The 24,459-nt window shown below is 43.8% G+C and overlaps 1 protein-coding gene across 1 annotated transcript in view; it reads right to left on the minus strand.

Annotated features, from left to right (window-relative positions):
• The window catches only part of cntn4 (contactin 4), a gene marked incomplete at its 5' end in the record, with an annotated part of 153,140 nt that overhangs the window by 22,450 nt on the left and 106,231 nt on the right, over positions 1 to 24,459 (minus strand). Inside the window, one exon of the mRNA XM_083660815.1 lies at positions 4,621 to 4,748. Coding sequence (XP_083516941.1) covers positions 4,621 to 4,748 — 128 coding nt within the window. The remainder of the gene's footprint in view (positions 1 to 4,620; positions 4,749 to 24,459) is intronic.

Raw genomic sequence — 24,459 nt, forward strand, 5'->3', positions numbered from 1 at the left:
CCCGCCTCCGCCCAAATACACACACACACACACACACACACACACACACACACGCACACACGCACACACACACACAAAGGCAGAGCGGCTGGGGGTTCTGAACCGTTTTCATTTCACAGTGTGTGATAAATGGGTAAAGGAGGCTGGCAGAGTGTGGCTTTTCATTATGTCAAGAAGCGGAACTCCATGTTTAAAATTTCACAGCAATTAACATGTACAGTACGAGCGCCCAAACACATGTACAGTCACATGTTACGCTGCTCATTTCTTCACTTCACTTACGCACATCAGGTCTTTTTTTTACACTGTGTTTTAATTGCTTGAGTTGGTGTTTAGGGAATCACGAGGGGCATGAGTGGCAGTCGGAGTGAGGCATCAGCATAAATCAGCACTCTAAGCTCTCTCTCCCAACATCCTCGACTGCTGCCCACTTTCAAGCATTCATAATATATTCAATCTGTCCTTTATAATTCAACAGAAAAAAAAATGAAACACGCCCTGATGGCGATTTACAGGAGACAGTGGAGCTCTGGCGTGTTTTTCTGGTGAAAAGTCAGATAATATCACATCCTTCTTGTTGCTGTGCTCAGAATAAAGATTAACATTATTAATCAATGCTTTTCAAAGTTTGTTGTAAAAGGCAAAAAAAAAAAAAATCAAATTAGTCCAGGTTTCTGTAGCAACTACATGGCAAAATCCAAATGCTATTTTAGCAGATCAACTGTTCTGTTGACATGGCATTTCAAAGGCTTTTACAGATGGCTAACTTGTGGAGGGAGGAAAATGAAATGGATTGAACCTTTGAACAAACATGACAGACTCCTACCGAGCAGAAGCCTGGTCTTCCAGGCTCGATGAGAAGGTGCCTTGAACTTTAGAGGCTGGGGCGAAACATCTAGCATCTCTCATCACACTGCAGGGGAATCTAACGGATGTTGGCACTGCTTTATCAGGTGCACCGTTTGACTCGGCCAGTTCATCCCGTACCGCGCGCGAGGTGCTGCTCCGACATCGGCATAGACAAACCACTCACGTGTTCGCCATGTTCGCCCGGGCTCTGTGCTGCTATTGAACCTCGATCGCTACTCGACTGAGGCAGATGGATAAGCATCGCGCTGAAACAAAAAGAAACGGCCAAGCGCTCCAATAATCGATTGAAATATAAATAAATAAATATACTGCACGTGTAAATCAATAACAAACCTTTTGAAATATGAGGCATGAACTCTCTCCCCCACCCCCCCACCCCTTTTTCTTTTTTCCCTAAGGCAAATACAGTGACGATCAATAACTCCATAAATCCGCAAAAGCCGGCCCACAAAGAAGGTCAAAGCGGGAACAAGAAACAATAACACAAATGAACCATGCGACCTCTTTGAAAAGGCGGGGTCACGGTGAGGGTACAGTTCACCGAATATGTCAGCAAATCCCGCAGGAGCGCGAGAGAAGGTGAGAACACTATCCCCGGTGGAAATAGGGCCGGAAAAAAACAGCAGTGTGCACAGAATCACGCCACCCGATGCACAGCACCTTATACCCAGCCCCCATTCATTTTTAATGAAGTATAATAAGTCACAGCAACAGAGCAGAAATGCAATCCCCAGCCCCCCTCCTCCAGATGTTCTAACAACACTGGGCTTTTTTTCCACAGGGGCCACGGCATATCGTCTGACAGAACCGGAGGAGGTCCTGAACCCAGTATGTTCTCCACACCTTCTGCTAAATAGACGGGCCAACGGGGGTCTCTGTCTCTCTTATAATGATTAGCCTGTACTACGAAGCTAGTTTAATGCCTTATCCGAGTAAGTTTGAGTTTAAACCTGGTTTAGCCGTACTACAAAGCAAGTTAACTTTCAATCACCATGGCAACTGACGCTGCAAAGCTAACCTGGTCCCGACCAGGTTAGCTTCAGAGGATAAGATCAAAATCCATGACAGACCCATATAATCGGCTCTCTGGAGTCACTCACCGTTCATATAAGATCGCCATATGAAAAATAGATTGCAGGCAACTGAGAATAGAATAAGAAAAACATTTGTGGCTCTGTAGGCTACATAATTAAATTAAGCCTACTTACCACTTTATGTCTTAACAGCTCAACGATGCGTGGAGAAATATGATCACTATTAATCACCGCAGCGCATATCATGAACGAAGCCTCAAATGGAGTGAGGGTGATATTCTCCTACATGCCAGAAAAGCCTATACATATAATATAGATATGGAATAAATATGGGATAGCCCCAATACTAAATATGCAGGCTTCTTGCATGTTTCAGCTGGAACTGTGTCCTGTAGGCTGTATGCCAATATCTGAGCAAAAATAGGCTAGTTTTTATCAATGAAAAGTATGCCCGCATCGTCTCAATTCAGTCCAGCAGTTTTCTCTTTTATATTAGGATATCATTATTATAGCCTATATATGAATTATTCGATCAGTGCAACTACACACATAATGAGTGATAGAGATCATTATTCATTGAGCATGCTTTCTAAATCTATGGTCTAAATAGGCTTACAGATTGTGGAAATTTATAGACTGAGATTACACATTTAATGTACATTTACACTCGCACAAAGCTGTAGGAGACAGAAATCGCTGATCAAAGTAAATCAAATGACTGATGTGAATACAAGCGGCAGCTTTAGACAGTCCTTCCGCAGACTATATCCAACGCGGATTTTCATTCTGCCATAGGCTACATTAAATATCCGCAAAAATCTCTGATCCCACTGTGGCTGCGCTTTCATTCAATGAGGAAATGGATGTGGAAATGGGTGTGGGCGTGGATCAACTCAGCTGTTCATAATGTGATTGGCTAGCGCACCTCTTTCGCGTGGACGCGCGCCTGTGCACGAGCGAAAAACGTGCGCGTGCACAGGCAGATCCCAGATAGACCCAGCTTCAGTTATCGAGTAGAAAACCATCGTCGTAGTATCGTTAAGCTAGATAGCTTTGATCCTGTTCAGTCAAACCAGATAAAGTGACAGATCGCGGGTCTGTTAAGACAGCTTCGTAGTACAGGGTGAATGACAGCACAGTGTTAACATCTCTGCTGTTGTTCGTGACTTATCAAAAAAGAGAGAGGCGGAGGTGGTTGGATGGAACAAAAATGCGCACAACTCCCCCCCCTTGAGGACATTTACAACACCCGCTGCTTGAACAGAACTAAGAGCATCCTCAAAGACACCACTCACCCCGGTTACCACCTGTTCACTCCCCTACCCTCCGGAAGGCGCTACAGGACACTAAAAACTCGCACTTCCAGATTCCATAACTCCTTCTTCCCAAGGGCCGTCACAATACTCAATAAATCACAATCACTTCCCAAATTATAAAGTATAAAGTATTATGCTGCTGTCATATGTGTGTATATGTATATATGAGTATATATTTAAGCAATATATCACGAGAGCTAGTGTGTTGTGATGAATATATCACACTGATAAGCTGTTATCCCACGAGGCCGCAGGCCGAGTGGGATAACAGCTTATCAGTGTGATATATTTCACAACACACGCTGCTCGAGTGCTATATTGCTTTTATAAAAGGGTTCCAAGTATAATAATATAATAATAATAATACTATAAGTCCGACTGGCATTTTATTCTGATAGAGTCAGTTGAAACAATACTGTAAGGCGGGACCTCTAGCAAGAAGATAGACGTGCGGGTGATTTGATTGGATCGTTCTGGAGACTGAAGTCGACATTGGCCAATCCTGGCGCTTGGCTCAGAGCTTTTCCAAAGCCCGACACCAGAGCCGTATGCTGACCAAGTAACGTTACGTCTTATTTAGAAATGCGGGGTTAAGAGTGAGGGCGCGCGAGAGAGGGGTTCAGCCCGCGTCTATTCTTGTACAAATCATCATTTTCTGCGAAGTATTAGTAAAGTTATAAGCGAAGATCGATTCACAAGGATCTGAAAGTTGTCTCCGCCATTTTGTTTTTGAGGTACTTTTAGTAAGAGAGTTGCGCCATCATGCGTCCATAATGACGACTAGTGACCCTCCATACAGCAGATCAGGAGAAAGCTGTTTGTCTCGAGCGCAGCACTGCCATTTAGTAAGAGAGTTGCCATGGTAACCAATAACCCATGGCCATGGGTTATTGAACTCGGTTACTGGAATTATACAATGGCTGTGAACCAATCAGATTGCTTGATTTGAGAGAGCCATTTTATAAATAGATTTATATTGCATATAGTTATTTACTACTATTACTACCATTACTACCCTATTTATTATTAAGTCTATCTACTGTGGGGTCTGGTGAATTGTTGGTGAATTGTCTGGTTGTACTGTATGTTTGCACAAAGGGGAGTTTGCAACTGCAATTTCGCTGTATGATTTTATTATGCAATGACAAAATAAACTACTATTCTATTCTATCCTTCTTCCCCGTGTTGTTCATTTTTTATTTATCAAGGTGAATACTTCAGGTTACTTTCCAAGGACCAGACTGAATTATCGAGCAACTGTGTGTACCGCCGGAGTGGAGGGGGGGAAAAGAACATGCATCAGACAAAGATGTCCGACACTATTGGTCAAGGGTCAAGGGTCAAGGCTCCTACTGATCCAGCAGCAGAAGAGACGCTGATGAAATGTAAAGAGGGAATACCTTTAACTGTGACGCCTCCGGAGCTGCTCGCCACACCAAACTGGTTCCTCGCCACACAGGTGTAGAGGCCTGCATCTGATTTGGTTGCGTTCCATATCCGAAGGTTACCGCTGTCCAGAATGGAAACCCTGTGGTTAGAAGAACTGTGTTAGAACAGGGTATGTGCAGGAATCTTGAAGTTAAATTCAATACCTTTTGAGACCTTTTTTAAAGACTTAGAATATATTTTAAGACCTCAACGCCACTTTCGTCACATCAGCGTATAGGCGTATAAATCACAAGTTTCATCACGATACAATATTATATTGATTACGGTATTTGGATACGATATTTTCTGCTGATATCACAAAGTCTGCCACGATATGATATCAATTCAATTCAGGGGTTTGCGATCAATATGGTACGATATCATATGTAAGGGATAATGTATACTGAGCCGGTGATTACTGTGGAAATAATGACCGACAGGTGAATGATTTAGCCCGACGCGCAGCGGAGGGCTTAATATTCACCTGAAGGTCATTATTTCCAGTAATCACCGGCTCAGTATACATTATCCCGCTTAGAACACGGCCTACAACTAAATCATTCAATAATCTGACAAAAATAATAATTCAAATAGATTTTTTAATAGCGTTTTCAACACAAAGCGGTTTCATTCGTAATTGGCACACAAGACACCACAGCTGCAACTGGTTGGCCTAATTAGTAGCGTCTGCGGACAAAATGCTCTTATCAACTGATTAATCCAGGAGTGGCAGAGCAGCGGTCGGTTGTCGAGAAATAATGACCGGTGAATATTGTTGATTGACCAATCAGAATCGAGTATTCGAGAGAGCCGTGTTCTAAGTTAATTTAACACCATCAGCACAATAACTACCAAGTTTAATACATCTCAAATAGCAATTTTTAATACTTTTTAAGGGCCTTAATTTTCCATAAATGGATTTACCAACTTTTAATACTTTTCAAGACCCCGCGGATAGATACCCTGTAGAACACAAACATTGTATTATAAGAATCATATAAATGAGTGCCATGGCATTAGCCGACAAACGCTGCTATGCATACATTGTGGAAATGTAGCAACTCTATGTGGCTTCAGGCTGTCATGACAGCAATGATAAGTGAATAATAAAGCTGAGAACATTTCTCAGTATTCCTAATTAACTTCTGCTTTTTCGCAGATGACAAAGATGAGAAATAGTATTTTTTTTTAGGGGTGATTCATTCCCCCGTGTGACTTCAAGATATCTAGGACAACAATGGCTCCGTGCCCTTTACACAATGGCCACTAGTGCTTCAAAAAGGTCAAAAGGCCTTCACGAAACTTGACATTTTCTAAATAACAAGCAAAAATGGAAATTGTGCCCTTGAAAGCAAGGCACTGTGGGAAATCAAGAGTGGACCAACTCATCAAAGCATGGTGCATTTTAATTATCTGCAATGCTCTGCTGAATCTGCAAAGTGTAAATATGAAAAGGCTGGAGGGAAAATGATGTGTGGCCAATAAATTGCTCTGTTCACCTATGAGCCACGCGCCATCAAAGTCAGAACAAAGCAAACGATTCATCCACTCCACTGTTTGGATTTGAGGCAGCTAGCTGATTGTTATTTTTCTTTAATGATGGTTCTTCGCTAATGTGGACAAAGGTTCGCATCACACACAAGCTCACACAAATGTTTGCTTTATACTTTACTTTGCCTTATACTGTGCACATGACTTCATTTGTTGGTTTGTTGTTTTACACTAACACTAGAGAGCCAAGCACTCATCTCTGCTTTTAAGGTTTATAAAGTGCATCTATGACTTTTCCTCGACCTCCCAATGCTGTCAGATTTTCAAAATCACACAAGAAGGTAGCAATTATATTTACTCCCCTTCAGTTGACGGCTTGTTAGACCTTAAAAATTCTCTGCTCTTTCTAGTGTTAATTATTCTTCCTGCAATGCACCCCTTCTTACAAATGTGTTTTGTTCAAAGTAACACTGACTTAACTTGATCTGATGAATGACTTCATGCGTTGAAACCCGCTTTTATCTGATAATTGATCATTGATACACGCGGTTTTTGCATTTAGATATCAACTTTTCAACTACACTGGTGCGTGCAACACACAAACACGAGTCACCACTATCACTCCTGTTCAATCATGAGAGACCAGTGCGTAATATTTAACAAGCAAGCTTTACTCAGCAAATGGCATGGCAACTAAGTTTGGCGCATGACTCCATGATAAGATGACGGTCCTCTTGTGGTGAGAGAGGAGGGCATCGGCGTAGACTAGGATAGAGAATCCCCCTGTAACTGTGTCTACTGTACTTAGAACAACATGTAGGGAATCCCCACTGGGCTGAGACATGGAGTGTTGAAATTCAGTTTTCAGTGTACAGTAGCAGCTGACAGTTCTCTCACATCAAGTCTACACGCTTGTGCATTTTGCAACATATTTCCCTTCATACTGTATGGCAGGTGTGAGCTCTTCATACTGTATGGCAGGTGTGAGCTCTTCATACTGTATGGCAGGTGTGAGCTCTTCATACTGTATGGCAGGTGTGAGCTCTTCATACTGTATGGCAGGTGTGAGCTCTTCATACTGTATGGCAGGTGTGAGCTCTTCATACTGTATGGCAGGTGTGAGCTCTTCATACTGTATGGCAGGTGTGAGCTCTTCATACTGTATGGCAGGTGTGAGCTCTTCATACTGTATGGCAGGTGTGAGCTCTTCATACTGTATGGCAGGTGTGAGCTCTTCATACTGTATGGCAGGTGTGAGCTCTTCATACTGTATGGCAGGTGTGAGCTCTTCATACTGTATGGCAGGTGTGAGCTCTTCATACTGTATGGCAGGTGTGAGCTCTTCATACTGTATGGCAGGTGTGAGCTCTTCATACTGTATGGCAGGTGTGAGCTCAGGAGTTTGAGACAGGGAACATTTTATAGAGCTCAACAATCACGTGACGTTTCTTGCCCCAGAAGTGAGTTCCCCATTCATTTTCTCCATAGACATTCCAAAAAAGTCCTTATACAGTATAATGAGTTTTAAGGCTGGAACCAAGCCAACCCATGACCAACTGAATCGTGAGTGACCATAAAACATTCGATTTGGCGCAAAAACAAAAAATAACGTGGAGGTTGGGGGGGACTCACAGGTCACAATTCAGTAGGTCACAGGTTGGCTTGGTTCCAGCCTTAAAACTCGTTATATAAGGTTTTTTCGAAATGTCTATGGACAAAATGAATGGGGAACTCACTTCTGGGGCAGGAAATGTCATGAAAAGTCATCAGCCTTCACTGTCATCAGGTGCACAGCGACTTTTCTTGTTTGCATGAATATCACATTTATAACATGCCGTTGTGGATGTGCGGGTGTCATTTGGTCGACGCAGTGCGATTAAAAGGTAAAACATCCCTGCTGCTTCGCCATGTATGAGTTCAGGGTTTGAGTCAGGCCGGAGGCAAGTGCTGAATGCAAAGTAGCCATCAATGACCACAAGGTGCACACTGCACCGTGGTTCCACCAGGTGCACACTGCACCGTGGTTCCACCAGGTGCACACTGCACCAGGGTTCCACCAGGTGCACACTGCACCGTGGTTCCACCAGGTGCACACTGCACCGTGGTTCCACAAGGTGCACAGTGCACCGTGGTTCCACAAGGTGCACACTGCACCGTGGTTCCACAAGGTGCACGCTGCACCGTGGTTCCACAAGGTGCACACTGCACCGTGGTTCCACAAGGTGCACGCTGCACCGTGGTTCCACAAGGTGCACACTGCACCGTGGTTCCACAAGGTGCACAGTGCACCGTGGTTCCACAAGGTGCACGCTGCACCGTGGTTCCACAAGGTGCACACTGCACCGTGGTTCCACAAGGTGCACACTGCACCGTGGTTCCACAAGGTGCACAGTGCACCGTGGTTCCTCTGCAGTCAGAGGATTTAATGAAAGCACCTGGAGGCTGATATCTGTCAAGCACATGGCCCATTTAATGGGACAGCAAATACCACCGGCCACATCTCAGAGCAGTGTCAGCAAAATTACATCAACTACTCCACAATACATGCTATATTGCCATGGTGCTATGTGAATATTTGTAAAACTATACTCTGATTATTCAAATGATCTTAAGGGGAAACCTAATAGTTGTGCACAATAGTGTCCTACAGTGTCTACCGCACAGACACTATTATCAATTAACATGCAGCACGTTTGCCGGCGCAGACATGGGTGAGAAGAAATGTTCCGGGGTATTGTTTTAAATAGAACAAGCTCTGACCTAATTCAACACAAGCGTGGCAACGGCACACAGCAATGCCTCAACGCAGGAGAACTAAATACCTGCATTTGTGCACTGTGCTTCACGATCCCCCGATCCTCTGGGACACAAGTCCTGTCATGTGAGGAGTGCACCATGCATCTTGTAAGAAGACTCTCTCTGTGCAGAGTGTTCAAGTGGTGCGCTGGAAGAACACAACGGGGCTTACAAGGAGTTCAATCCTCTCCTGGTGGAACCAAGACCATTGCTCGTCGTCGTTCACCACTTTTTCTACCATTCGTAGCTTTATATGAAGACTGGGGGGCGGGGGGGGGGGGGTCGTTCCTCCTCACTGACATTCCAGAAAGAGAAACGATCTGACAAATTTGTCATTTGAGTCTGTTGAAGCTAATGGAAAAGCGGGCCGAGGTCAAGTGGAAGTCGACTAGGGCTGCACAATTAATCACATCGATATCGAAAACGCAATGATGGCCAAGTGGGATATCCAAATCGCAGGAGGAGCTGCAATTTGATCAAGGTAAAATGTGTCCCAACATAGCATTAAATGAAGCATTGTGGTGCTACAGAGATGCCGCGGCCTATAAACCATTATTGTCCAGATGTAAGGGAACAAACATACTTGTTTTGTACAGACCCCAGTAAAAATCACATCAAAATAAAAAATAAAATCAGTGAGAATTATATACAAAAATTAGCATTCTCACTAAAATCGTGAATATCTGTCAATGTAATCACAACACGTGTGTTGTTGTTTTTTTGGTTGTTTTTTTGCATATCGTGCAGAAGTCAACCAAGGCACAGCGGGGCTCAATAAGTGAGTGAGCTCGACCGTTTCCGTTTTGCTCCTGCCTTCCCTCGTCTCTGCCACGGCACCAGACAACATGTCTGCTGGTTCTGCCCATTATCTCAGGAGGCATTTCCCACCTCCATCCTGAGAGGAGGCAGTGGGGGGAGCAGGCATCAATAATTCACAGGTGAGATGAACACACAAGTGCCACTCTTCTCATCCCAGCCTCGCACGACTTTAATGGCCGCGGCGATAATTCTCCAAAGAGGAGGCGATTATTTTGAACACGGCGAGATGGACCGAACGCACTCGTGGAATCCTAAAAACACAGGTGTGCTTTTGGGCGAGAACATGCCTCCCAGAGAGACGAGGCCGCGTCGTGTTGATCTCCTCTGGTCTGTGACAAGATGAAAGAGACAAATAACATCAGTCACTGAGCAGCTATCACGGGGCACTGTGAAGTGGAAATTGCAGGAAAGCCTGTGTTTTTGTCATTTCCTGACACTCTCTTTGAGACACTGTTAACAGACATATATAGGCATTGCTTTTTGTTAGCTTCCTTGAAATGAAAAGTCACTTGAAAGGCTTGTTTTGATCTTCAATTCAGACATATTTCCTCTTTGATCCGCTTGATAAATTCCCACATTGTAAGAGGAAACGGTCACATGCCCCAATAATGAGTCACCGAAAAGGCAAAGAAAAGTGTTGTGCTGTGAGCAGCTTACAACTCATGTGCGGCTCTGCAGCAACGTGGAGCGAGTTTATCCCAATTGACGCGGCGAACATCCTCACGCTCAAGTGCTGCTGAAACGTGTTAGTTGACATTTGACACAAACACGCTAACTGGCTCAGAAATAAGTGTGTGCTCATAAAAATGCAAAATGCAAACAATACGCGTAATCACAGATCATCACACCGTGATTTGAGAGTCCCATTAGTAAACGCATCCGTTCACGAGCACAGTACAGCCTGGGAGGCTGACTGGCAGCGTGACTGCGGGGTGTGGTGGGGGGGCCTGTAGGCATCTCTACTTAATTAACAGGGTAAATACAACAGCATAGTGAAAATAGGGGTTAAGATTGTATCAGTGGGACTACTCAGCCATGCGGCCACAGGAAGAGAGACAGTCAGAAGCGTACGGTGATTTCACCCAATAATTAGCCTCTCAGCTACGGCCTTCTATACACAAAGAGCGCCGCCTCACTGCACACACCTTGTTCAGCCCATCACCACTGCAGCCATTCATTTCCAAACACAGGTTAACTGAATACTCCAAGCGGACGGGAAAAGGCACTTCAGGGGTTACGTTTGATACGGTGCGCTTGGCGGTTGCGCGCGCCCACCACTGTAAGCTTACAGATAAGGCGAGGTGTTGCATGTGTTACTATTTCTGATCCGCGCTGGCCATCATCGACCTACCTGCAGGTGGTGTTTCTAATCATAATTGTATCAGAGCGTCAGTGTTGCTAACAGCGCTGGGGGGGGGGGGGGCTATAATGTGCCATCTATGGCGGTGGGTGGGGGGGGGGGGGGGGCGAGGTCACCATATCCTCTGAGCCGGGACAAGAGGCGGGACCTAACTTCGGGTGATCTATGCTCTCGACTGCTTTCAAAACCCTGAAGTGCGTGGGGGGGGGGGGGGGGGTTGTTGGGCACGTCGGAGATTGAAAGGCTGTCTCTCTCCAAAGGTTGCCCACAGTGCGCCGCGTCGCAGCAAAATGGCCTTGTCAGCGGTATAAATCAAGCCCAGCTGTGCGGCGGCGTGGACCCCGGGCGCCGCTGACGAGCACGATGCAAATGCGGCACAACTTTTCAGACGTCTCGTTAATGCAGCATCATGACTAAACTAATGTGCGCTCCCCCCACTTTCTTGTGAAGTCGTCAACATCAAGGTTAACGGTCAATTAGAGAGCACAATAACAGGTGTGCGCTTGGTTTTTGTGTTCGCTCGGTCAACAAAGGGATTGGCTGACGCGGGTGGAACAGCGACACCTGGGCATTTACTTTTGACAATTCTCCGATATAGCTGTAATTGATATTGATTTTGGCCGTGCCCAGACCTGTGCCAATGACTCTCACCTTGTCACATGGACCATTAGCCGCATAATGATCACAGCATTATGCCCCTATGATAGGAGATGATTAACTTTTAGGTGATTTTTTACCTTTTTATTAAAGTGGTGTGCGACCAGATTTAAATGCCATGATGGTGTCAGCCAAATCCCTTACTGCATGAATCTTAAGTGTATGGCAAATTAATGACTTCAAGCATAATTTCACCATCATTTTCCTGGCTGATTCGGACCAAATCTTTAACTGCTTTGTTATAGAACTGCTTATGTCTTGCTTAGTTGTGTGTGCAGCTCTCAAATGCAGTCCTATAGGGTCGGGAGCGGCTGTGCCTCAGTAGAGGGGGTTGTCCACTAATCGCTTTGGAAAGAGGTTGGTGGTTCGATTCCCCGGCTCCTCCAGTTCGCATGCCGGCGTGTCCTTGGGCAAGATACTGAACCCAAAATTTGGTGCGGTTCGAAATGAACTCTGGTACGGTTCGTTTATGGTGAGAATGTGATCCGACCTCGATCAAACCCAAATGGAAGAAGCCTAGCATATTTTTGATTAAACAGCTCCTGTAGCCAGTTAAGCTGTGTCTAATTGGGCAGAGGACGAGCAGCTGAAAAATGAAATAGCCCTGTTCGAAACCGGCCCCTATTACAGAAATAGTGGACTATATAGTGCAGGGATACTCGACTTGCTTTGCCCGGGGGCCACTTTCGTGAAATGATAGAAGGCCAGGGGCCAGGTAATAAACAAACAATATACATTTTTCTGTAGTGGATTGTAGGTTTTTGGGGTATCAGCCGGAGTTTAGTCTGATGTGTGCATAGTTAGTTAGGTTAAGTTAGTTAGGTTAAGTACATACATAAGTGCCTGGGTAGCGAGCAGTGTCAGTATTTGACAATTTGGCAGCTAAATCATAGATTATTGAAAGATATTCCATTTTCCAGACTGAAATGCTATAACAGAAGTATTGGCCAGGATGACATGAACATTTCGACACTTATTCAGCGGGTATCTTGCATGTTGCGTTCAGGTGCACTGTAAAAAATAAATAAAAAAATAAAAAAATAAAATGTTTTGCTTTTTTTTTGCAATTCCATCGCAGGCCACACAGGGGGCGCCCGCGGCCCGCATGTGGCCCACAAGTTGAGTATCACTGATATAGTGTGTTGGCCATTTTGTACTAGTGTTCGAATTCTCAACTGTTAATTTGATTCATAATAGAGCTCAACAGTCATGAAATGAATTCCCCATTCATTTTCTCCATAGACATTTTGAAAAATCCTTATATAACGAGTTTTAAGGCTTGAACCAAGCCAACCAGTCTTCCAGAGAATCATGAGTGACCATAAAACATTTCACTTTCAACAAAAACCAAAAATAAATAAAGGGAAAAAGACAGAAAATTTGTTTCGCCCCCCCCCCCCCCCCCCCCCACACACTTTTATTTTTTTTGTGAGTGAATGAGTGAACCATTCCGAACACGGCTAATGTATCAGTTTTGCATTTGGTGCAAATCAGGAACCGCCGAACCGGACCAGGCTGCTCTAAAAACGCCCTAAAATGCCCGCTTGACAGGGATCTTTTGGAGGTGTCAATCAAAGCCCAACAATAGAACAAGTGCCTCTGTGTTCACTGCTGGTGCAGGCAGCTCTGATTTAAGACTGAGCAAAATGATCACGAATGATTGACACTAAATAAGCACTCATTCTCCTAGTCTCAACACAAGCATGCTCTGCTACTGGGAAAGCGCAGCGTACCTTTTTTTCCTATTCGGTTACATTAACAGTGGAGTGAGTTGCAGGCAATACTTGAAATGACATTTCCTTTTGCTTGACTGTGTGTTGACACTTGTCTCCAGGGCACTGGGTAGCGTTCAAGCTTCTATGGCAATATTGTGCTTGCTTTATAAAAACATGGCCAGGGGACAGGGGTGCTAGGCTGCAACGCCCCTGTATTCATCTCTTATTAAATGAATGCACACTACTGCTGCTACTCCACTATGTATTACCATAATGTAAGCAGAGAAAAGACAAGTGTTTCCCCATAGCCTTAATATAGGTGAGATTAATTTTGTGTTTTCTTCCTTTCCCTTGTATTTCTTTTCTGATAAATGCACTGCTGAACACACGTTATTATATGACAGTAATAATCCTGCAGCTAGCGCTGGTGTTGTGTCATTTGAATATTGGATGATCCGGTTGTGCAATTGGCAACTAGATGTATTGTCTTAATAACAGGAAAAGCCATCATATTCACAATATTGAGATAAATGAAATTAAATATAAATCCCATTTTAGTATCTGGGCTCATTAAAAACAATAACGGAGAAAAACTGCTCAGTCTCACCTAAGGTCTGCGGGCATGAAAAGACTGTTAGCTTGTTATCGAGGCGCACACAATAAAGACCGTTAGCTTGTTATCGAGGCACACACAATCACACATTGTACTGTCTAAGGACTTGTGCACAAATGCACCTCTCCTTGAAATAAACGTGTGGAGTGTGCTTTTTATTTTATTTATTTATTTTCTTACAGGAAGCTGTCTTAACGAAGCAAGCTGATTGAGGATATCTTAATTCCCGCCTGTGGAACATGATGTGACTGTGTTGGTAATTGCATTGCGAGGAGAGGGAGTTTATCAGCCCGGGCCGCAGAGGGGCTCGTGTATGCAGCACTTTCCAGAGGATTCCTTTAATCACAAATTGCTCTCCTGGTTTATTCCCTTCCAGAGATATTCATCTCTTCCTCGCGTGCTGAGGTATCCCTTCAGGAATAAAGAGCACACACATGTTCCAGAGGAAATTGTCAGAGGAACCAAGATGGATTACTCATGCTGCGCTGGCGGATTCTCACTTTGAAAAATGATATCAGCCACAGTCTTCCAGATAAAAATGATCCCGGTGAGCAGCAGTACATGGGACGCAGACGGGTAAAGAGAGGGTTCTGACCTAATCTTCGGCAAACATCTTGGAATTCGCTTTTGCTCTGCTCTGAGATTTATTTGAGTTTAGTTTGTCAACCCTATGTTCTTCACAGAACCCACAACAAACATAAATAAATAAATAGATAAATAAATAAACAAATAGATAACTAGATGACTAGATAAATAAATAAATAATTGATCATTTAGGAAATAGTGCAGACATTGGAAATTCACGCTAAGCCTACTGCATGATTCGTCAAACCTTCAAACTCTTACTGGTTCAAAGCATACTATAGTTGCGTAGAAGCCGTGATCATAATGTCTGGAAGATTTTGCTTTGATACATTAAAATCAATGAATGCCCATAACCATGACTGAACAGCAAATGCCAATACTCAGTCTGCCTGCTAATGATGTATTGTTCAACATAGATTTTGGCCAGGAGTCAAAATGATTTCATTCAAGGATTTCAGGCATGTAAGCATTTCTAAAAGACAAGTTTCCATTTAGGAATAATGATCATCAAGCTTGGCTACTCTCTGTCTCTCTCTCCCTGTCGCTATCTCTCTCTTACATCGTCTGCATGTGGAGATTTGAGATTTACTCACACAAACATTTCTTGGGAGGCAGAGCTGCTCTGGAGGCAGTGAGAAATCTCATTGGATGAATTAACCCTTAGTGTTTTCTGGCTATGCAACGCTGAAGACTAGTGAAAAAGGCAAGAGGTACAAGAGGAGGAAGCTAATATTATGAAGCCCAGTGTTCTCCTAGTAGCTGTGGGGGCGATTTATCTAGCGATTTATGACATCACTGATGATGTCACAGTGGGATTTATGACATCACGGATGATGTCACAGTGGGATTTATGACATCACAGTGGGACAATCACAGTGGGACAGAGAAACAGAGCAACAAACAGAGCCCCAGCTCCCATTTATATACTGATGATAGATAGATTACGTAAGTACCAATTACTTTGAATTACACACTGCAAACAGCTTGGAGAGCATTTATTCAAAGTGGAGATGTTTGTTTTGTTTTGTTTTTTTATAAAACAACAGCAGTAGCGAGCACACTTCAAAATTGAAGTCAGTTAAGGTGCAGGGCCAAGGTAGAAACGTAACAACGTTGTTGTTGTGTACAAGCTAAGTATTAAAAAAACCTAAAGGACTTTTTTGAGTGCTGGCCTTTTGTTTTGTTTTTTAACATTCACCTGACTAGAGTAACTAACGTAAGATTCAGGGCGATCTACATTGGACTTGGTCTCTAGGGATTTGTTGGAATTCCCCTGGGTGGATCCTGTCATATAAATAACTCCAACAGAGTGCAATCTCAGACTAGAAGATGGAAATGAGGGTACGAGTTGACAATTCAGTCTGAATATCAGGCTAGGTCAGGAGAGTAGCCTACGACAAAAATACAACTCGTGAAAAAAATCTTTTCACACTTCCAAAACATTTTTTCCCTTCCAATAAATGCAACAGCAGATGTTGAATGTGTCTTCTGTCTTCCTGGTGGGGGGAGGGTGTAACTGAGCATGTGCAGTATGAGTGTCATCAGCATGTGTCTGATTGGAGGAATAAGACTTGTTGCAACCGTCCCCTGTTGCAACCCTCCCCAGGCTCCCCTACTCTGTAGCTGTAGCTATACGAGGTGAACTAGCCTGCTGACCTTCCAAGATGACATCATCATGACTGAATGAAAAAGGTCTTTGCCATTTGGTAAATGGTAAATGTCCTGCATTTATATAGCGCTTTTATCCAAAGCGCTTTACAGTCAGTAGTTACATTCACCCATTCACACACCGATGGCGGCAGGCTACCACGCACGGTGCTGGCACACCAACGGGAGCAATTTGGGGTTCAGTATCTTGCCCAAGGACACTTCGACATGCAGACTGGAGGAGCCGGGAATCGAACCACCAACCTCTTTTATCCAAAGCGATTAGTGGACGACCCGCTCTACCTCCTGAGCTACAGCCGCCCCGAGTATGCTTACATACTGTATATTCATATTTTGATACGAGTTCTGTCTTTACGATTCAAGTCTGCCAGGCAGGTAGCTTGAAGTGTGAAAACTGCATTCCCATTGAGGCTTAACTGAACCAATATGATGATTATTTTTTGCCTCCAGAGCAGCTCTGGCTCAGAGAAATGTTTGGATAAATAAAACTCTAATCTGCCATGTGGATGTGTGTGTGCTCACAGGCACCCCTCAACATAGTGTGGGGTGTTGTCTGGATCTGCTAGCCATGTGGATGTGTGTGTGCTCGCAGGCACCCCTCAACATAGTGTGGGGTGTTGTCTGGATCTGCTAGCCATGTGGATGTGTGTGTGCTCACAGGCACCCCTCAACATAGTGTGGGGTGTTGTCTGGATCTGCTAGCCATGTGGATGTGTGTGTGCTCACAGGCACCCCTCAACATAGTGTGGGGTGTTGTCTGGATCTGCTAGCCATGTGGATGTGTGTGTGCTCACAGGCACCCCTCAACATAGTGTGGGGTGTTGTCTGGATCTGCTAGCCATGTGGATGTGTGTGTGCTCGCAGGCACCCCTCAACATAGTGTGGGGTGTTGTCTGGATCTGCTAGCCATGTGGATGTGTGTGTGCTCGCAGGCACCCCTCAACATAGTGTGGGGTGTTGTCTGGAGCTGTTAGCCATGTGGATATACATGTATGTGTGTGTGCTCGCAGGCACCCCTCAACATAGTGTGGGGTGTTGTCTGGATCTGCTAGGATCCCTCAGCAATGCACTAATCCTCGGCTTGCTCCCGTTCCCTGGCGAGGGGACCATGCTCCTTCCTTCATGAGGCATTTTAGCTCCTGCCAGCGTGGGGAGATGTAGGCTAAGACTAAATGAAAAGCGCCAGTCAGCTGGTCACAGCAGCCTTGTCAGGTAGTAAACCTCTCCTCAAGGCAAGGTAATGAAACAAGTCGTTATGGGCGCATAAGCTCTCAGTATTATTCAGGCCTGGCGCCGCACAACACCGCCGACCTCCACGGAGAGTCAGAACTCCACTTCACAAGCAGATGTTCAATTGCAGGCAAATGGGGAAATTAGAGAGTTGATGAGAAAAAATGTGAAGTGACATTTCAACATGATAAACAATGTTTTTTTAATAAGCATAACAGCGTGCAGCCGGAGAACGAGGGAACCGGAATGGCTGTACTGGGCCGTCCGTTCGCACAGATCATTTAATCACCCCCTTTATTAATACACCTGTTTCCATACAGCGCCGATTAATTCCAGGACTTCATAAAATTAAGCCCAGAGACATTTGACGAGACGCTTATTAAAATCTGCACGAAACGGAACAGTGAGACACGAAGGCACCATGGGAAGATTGCAGGATTGGCGTTGAGTAAATGAACACAAAGTTAGGTGATCTGCCTCCTCCTCCGTTTTGCCTTTCTCCTGACACTGATTCTTTCTGGAGTGCGTCTGGCGGAGCAGATGGGCCTATAAATGGAGATCACTCTGCGAGACATCTCTTCATTTACGTGACGGCCATGCTTATTTGCTCCGCCAATGGGGGTGGGATATGCAGGAGAGATACTGTACCGATGGGTCATAACCAGGGAATCTGGCCAATCGAGCCACAGCAAATGTTGCTATCTCTTCAGACTAATAGACTAATAAATAACCAGGCCCCACACACACACACACAGAGTCCCCCTCTGTGGCTTCTCCCTTTTCCGGATCCACTCAACAGCTTGTCACGGTGAGCCCGGACGTGCTGCTTAGACGTTTAACAGACACCACTTGAAGGTAAAAAAAACACGCCTAACAGATCATTCAAAACTGCTCAAGGCAAGGACTGACTCAGAGGACATCTTAGACTGCGGTGGTAATTTGTTATGCTCAGTATGATTCATGTTCCAGACGTGCTCGGAGAGCGCGTGTGTCAATAGTTTGGTAAAAATACTGTAAAAAGGATGCGTCAAGATGCCTTGACGTGTAAATCTGTGCTCAATTCATGTCAAGTGGCTCGTAGAAAAGAAATGTGGGCAGGAGTTTTGTGGCTCGATGGGACGATACAGTATGTTGTGCATGTTTTTAGTGATGGTAACTAATTACCTATGACTGAAACAATAAAGATATATCACTTCTCCATACCTGTGGGCTGTCAAGTTTCAAGAATTCTACAAGTCTCAATGTCTGTTCTTTATTGAGCAGTGTGAGGTAAACATTGTATTATGAAAACGCAATGTAAGGTGTAAGGTTCTACTCAACACATTTTCACTTTTCACACTTGTAATTATCTAAAAACAAAGAAATAAATTAAAAAAAACAATATTTTTTATTTTTAGTTCAAACTAATGGATTCGTCTCCTTTTGATTACCCTATTAACTTGAAAGAAAATTTGATTATGCTCACACAGATTCTTATTCCTTAATGTAAAAAAAAATTAGATCAATGTAAATGAGTTGTATGCTATTCAAAGATTAACACGACTGTTACCATCTAAGAAATCATTCCAAATTAAATTTGGCTCAATCTAGTGGTCATGAATTGAATTATGGAGGAAGGGAGGGAGTGAGGGGGGCCTCATGCCTTGGGTTACCCTATACATCATTGCCACAAAGAAATGGAGTTTAGCTCCAACCCCAGAAGCAAGATGAAGGAGAGAAAGGCATTTTAGTGCTTCAAGATATGCTGATTTCCCCAGTCTGGTGAAATCATCATGCTGTTACGGAGGACAATTTTGAATCTACTGACTGAATGGGAAAAGCTATGTCAAGAATATATGACTTTTAACATTGGCATTAAAGGGGGAGACTCCTGCAGCATCCTTCCTCTCTCTGTGTCTTTACTGTACGAGCTGTGGGACTACACAGAATCTGTACTTTGTTTGAAAGCACTAATCTGTGGTAAAATGGAAGAGGTCCAACTGCGAACAGATGTTACCTTGGAAACAAGCCTCCTGTACTCCAAAGATGTCACTCAAATGGGTATTGTACTGTTACATGCCCAAGTGCAGCCTAACGAGCAGCAGTCACAATTGCAGCTAACACTTTCACCAGGCACCTACAGGTAACAGTTCCAAATGGTATTTTTGGGTTGCTGCAATCACGGGGGAAACACTTATGGTGTTATATAGAAACCATTTATGAGATGCTATCTATGTTGAACATTTGACAGCTTTTTAAACGTTATGCCATATAGAACAAATCATAAAGAACAATCATCACTATTTAGGGTTTTATGTCACAGAACCACTCGGTTCTCTATATCAGCGATTCCCAACCTGTGGTTGGGAAAAGTTTTGAGATTTTCAAGTGGGCCCTGAGTTGCAAAAGTTTTGGAACCGTTGCTCTTTATGGAAACACTTGTGGTTGTTCAAACAGCAGGGGAAAAAAGCTGTAATCCTTTAAATGACAGGTCATTAATTACATAGTGATGGCTGGAAATAACTAAGTAATATCCAAGTAAAATAGATCGAGTAGATAGATATATATATAATAGATCTAGTAGTTAATAGAATGACTAGAATGAATTATGACTGGTTTCTGTTTCGTTTCTACATTATAGAATGTATTCTAGCAAATAAAAACCTAATGAAAAAAACATGTATCGTCTCTGCACAGGTGTCATGACTTTCTGACTGTAATGACTGTCGACTTGGTTATCCTTCACCAAGTACAGTATGTGGTGGTTGAACTACTGATCCAGTACCACTACTGGTGAAGGACTTTTTTTCTCCACTTGTATTTTACTCATTCTAATGTTTTAACTCGTTTTTACATCTATTTGCTGTAATTTAAAGGGTGAACTCCTAAAAGAAAAGTACTATTTAGGTCACAGAGATCCTCAGAAGAACCATCTATATAAGACAGAGAGGCAGCAAAGACAGCTCAGTGTGTAACTGAACATGATTATTTTAGAGAAATGTGTGGATTCCAGCTATTTTGTATTTTAGAAGCAAAAACATCTTTAGCTATTCATTTTGATTCATTTGGTTGAAGGAGCAGCCTATTTGTATTTGTACAAGAAAAATAGAAAATAACTAAATTGATGTTTGATGTATTTTATGTAATCTCTGTTGGGCACATAATGCCATTTTGACTGGGCAGCAGTCTGGGAAGTGTATTTTGCACTGTAACTGATATCTCCCTTCTGCAGAACATTTTCATTTTTTAAATACACATAAACACATAAAAGACAATAATAGCTTCCCTTGGAATCCACAGCTGCCAGCAGAGTTCAGACCCCCCCCCCCCCCACCACTCTGGGAAATAGTAATCACAAACTAGTCAAAACAGAACTTTTTGAGAAGTATGATGCTGAACTCAGAGAAAAACATCACACAGCACAATACAACCAAAGGGGGAAAAAACTATACCATAGATATCTGCAATATCACACTGCCACAGCTCAAACCTGTTTAAATTTACACTATGACCTTTTGGAATGCACTTACAAAAAGGAATCACCATGGATACCTGGGATATGCTGAACTTCTGACTGTCCAACTCCAAGGCATACTAAAAAGTGACAATAATGATGTGAAATGATGATTAGGAGAGAGTGGGCCCAGCACATGTTAAAGCAATATTCCACTTAGTCTTAACATGGGGATTATCCAGCACTGAACCGCCATGAAAACCAGAATATAAATTACTCAGCACGATCATATGCAGCCACAAAAATACAGAGATCCGGGTTCAATTCTCAGGAATGGTACTTCCAACTTGATCAGAAGTTCCTACTAGGGGTGGGAATCGCTGAGTAGCTCACGATACGATATCGTCACGATACTTGGACCTCGATAACGATATTATCACGATACAGCGATACTGCGATAATCGATATATCGGAAGACGATACATCACGATACCTGTGTAACTGAAGAGAAAAAAATACCCCTAAAAGGCAAGAAGCAGGTATTATGTATTTATTAGTAGAATTGACATGAACTCTCTCAGAGTTCACTCACTCACTCATACCATTTTCGATACCACGGAGGAAAAGTTACACATTAAGTCTTTTTATTATTATTATTAAAACAAGAAAACCTATATAACCTACCTACCTATATAATTTCTAAAAGTAGATATTAATGATCAAACATTTCCATTCATGTAGCCTACAGTATTTATGTTTTTGTTTCAACTACAAACATAAATAAACATCAACTTGAAACTATGTTTGAACTACCACACACAGCATAATATTTTAGCCTGTTTATTAATTTTTTTTTTTTTTTTTTAAATAAACATATCGATACTTGGTGCCAGTGTATCGATAACGTATCGCAAGTGGAAATATCGCGATACCGTGAGTATCGATATTTTGTCCCACCCCTAGTTCCTACAGATACAATTGTCCATGTCTGTGGTGTCGGTGGGGTTTGAGTCCTGGTTGCTGTACTAGCGCCTCCTCTGGTCGGTTGGGGCGCCTGTTCGGGGGGGGGGGGGGGGAACTGAGGAGAATAGCGTGATCCTCCCACACGCTGCTGCGTCCTGCTGGTGAAACTCCTCACTGTCGGGTGAAAAGAAGTGACTCTCCCCAGATCGGCCGAGGGGGTGGAGCAACGACTGGGACAGCAGGGGAAATTGGCAAAGTACAATTGGGGAGAAAATGGGAGAAAAATCGGAAAAAGGAAAACTTGATATATTTTTTTTAAACAGATTCAACAACAGATTCCGCTTCCCCCCGTTGCCACTTGCCAGTAGGTGGCGCTATGACTATATGAGGCCGGGACTCTCATCAAACGTTTGGGACTGAGTTACAAACCACTTCCTACTTTGGCAGTATATGGCGCTATGCGTAAGTCCAAATTGCACCAAGTTTGACACTGCACTTCCTCAGGTACCTGGCAACACACTCGCCAAGTATGAACTCGGTCTCGATCGGACCAATGGTTGTTGAGATAAACCACTTCCTGTGTTGCCAGTAGGTGGCACTATGACTATACGTGTGTCCGAATTGCACGAAACTGCACTTCCTCAGGTTCCCAGCAACAGACGTCGATCGGACGAACAGTTCTCGAGATATGCGATAAACACACACACACACACACACATCACACTATTTGGCAAAATGATGTTCTAAAACGCTGGACCAACAGTCAGTTGAAAATAACTGCAGCAGGATCTATTGTTGAATCTGTTCACAAACATTTGAGATTGGTCAGTTTTTCATCTATTTTTGTGGCCTCATTCAAATGAACGGCAAGTAAAACTCTGAGCACTACAAACTCGTCTAGCTGGATGTGGTTTTCATGGTGGTCAAGTGCCAAATCACGTTTCAACAACGTTAAAACTAGGGGGAATATTGCATTAAGCAGCAACTTCTGTCTTGGCACCCATCATGATGTGTAGCATCATACCTAGTAATCTGCATTACAAACATAAGAGCCACTGCATCATTCCCTGTATATGAGAGAAACCACACCGCTGCACCATGGCTCATTCCCTGTATATGAGAGAAACCACACCGCTGCAGCATCAGCGCCTCAAGAAAAACAAACCCCAGCCTGCAGGTCTGCCGTAGCCACACCCAAAGCACTCGAAAGCCTCCCTCCAAGGGTAAGCACCTTCTTCAAAGGATTTGAAAAGATCCCAGGGCAAATATTTGCATCATTGTCACAGCGGATAGAGATAAATACTCAAGGTCTTTAAAAGATGGGTGTTTAATCCAGGAGGGAGCGGAATGGGGCGTCAGCACATCCTGCGGTCGCTCGCGAGGGAAAGGGGGTGGGGGGGGGGGGGGGGGGGGGGGCGGTGTCTGATGATGGAGCCGAGTGTCTCGTTGTGAGGGGCCTCCTAACAGACCTGATTTCTTCCCGGTGGTGACATATTGAAATGGCATGTTTTTTAGGGCCGCTCTCCACGGCTGACACGGCCCACTTACAGGCTCATCAGCAAGACCTGCTCTGCTCTGCGCTCTCAGCTGCTTTGTTCCAGCTGATGTCATCTAAAACCTGGTCCCTGCAGGGTTGTCTGGGGTAGATAAGACATCCCCTCCCCTCCACCGGTCTCCTGCAGGAAAGACGGGGGGGCTGCCGCTATGAAGATGGATTACCCAGCTGGTGACACTAGTTCCCCTCCCGCTGAAGCCACAGTGGAGCGCTAACGCAATTAAGGCAATTAATCTTCAACAAAAGGGGTTCACAGCTACACTTTTAGTTTTATTTTGCACCTTTCTGTACAGGTGCATAATCAAACAGACGTGCGTGTTGCCATTCACACAGCCCACGGATGTTGTTTTGTTTGTTCCCTCATTTGCAGTTTGCTCATTTGCATCGGTGGCCTGGTGTCACATCGCTCTATATGTTAGGATTTCCCAAACAAGCAAGACTGAATATTAACTGACAGGCAGGACAGCCATTATGAGGGCAGTCGTTTTAAACACAATTGTGTAATGATTATCCCAACACATGCTAATCATCAGTGTGTGTGTGTGTGTGTGTGAGTGTGTGTGTGTGTGTGTGTGTGTGTGTGTGTGTGTGTGTGTGTGTGAGTGTGTGTGTGTGTGTGTGTGTGTGAGAGAGATGGAGAGAGGAATAGAGATATTGGGAAGAGAGGGAGGCTATAAAAGGCTCCTCCATGTGTTTCCAGGTTCTATCAAATGTTGCTCGACAGAGATTCACCTACATGCTGGAAATACAATCTGGCATTATGATGAAGATTTCCATCTGTGCATTTTTGTTTTTAATTACCTACCTGTTTGAGCTGCAGGACAGGTGGTTGGAGCCACAAATATCATCTATTAAGTATAGGAATTACAGTCGACTTCAAAGAGACCCTTGACTCCTGCAGAATACGGATGCCGTAGAAGTAATAC

Source organism: Poromitra crassiceps, assembly GCF_964638095.1.
Source record: "Poromitra crassiceps genome assembly, chromosome: 25".
NCBI classification, from domain to species: Eukaryota; Metazoa; Chordata; class Actinopteri; order Beryciformes; family Melamphaidae; genus Poromitra; species Poromitra crassiceps.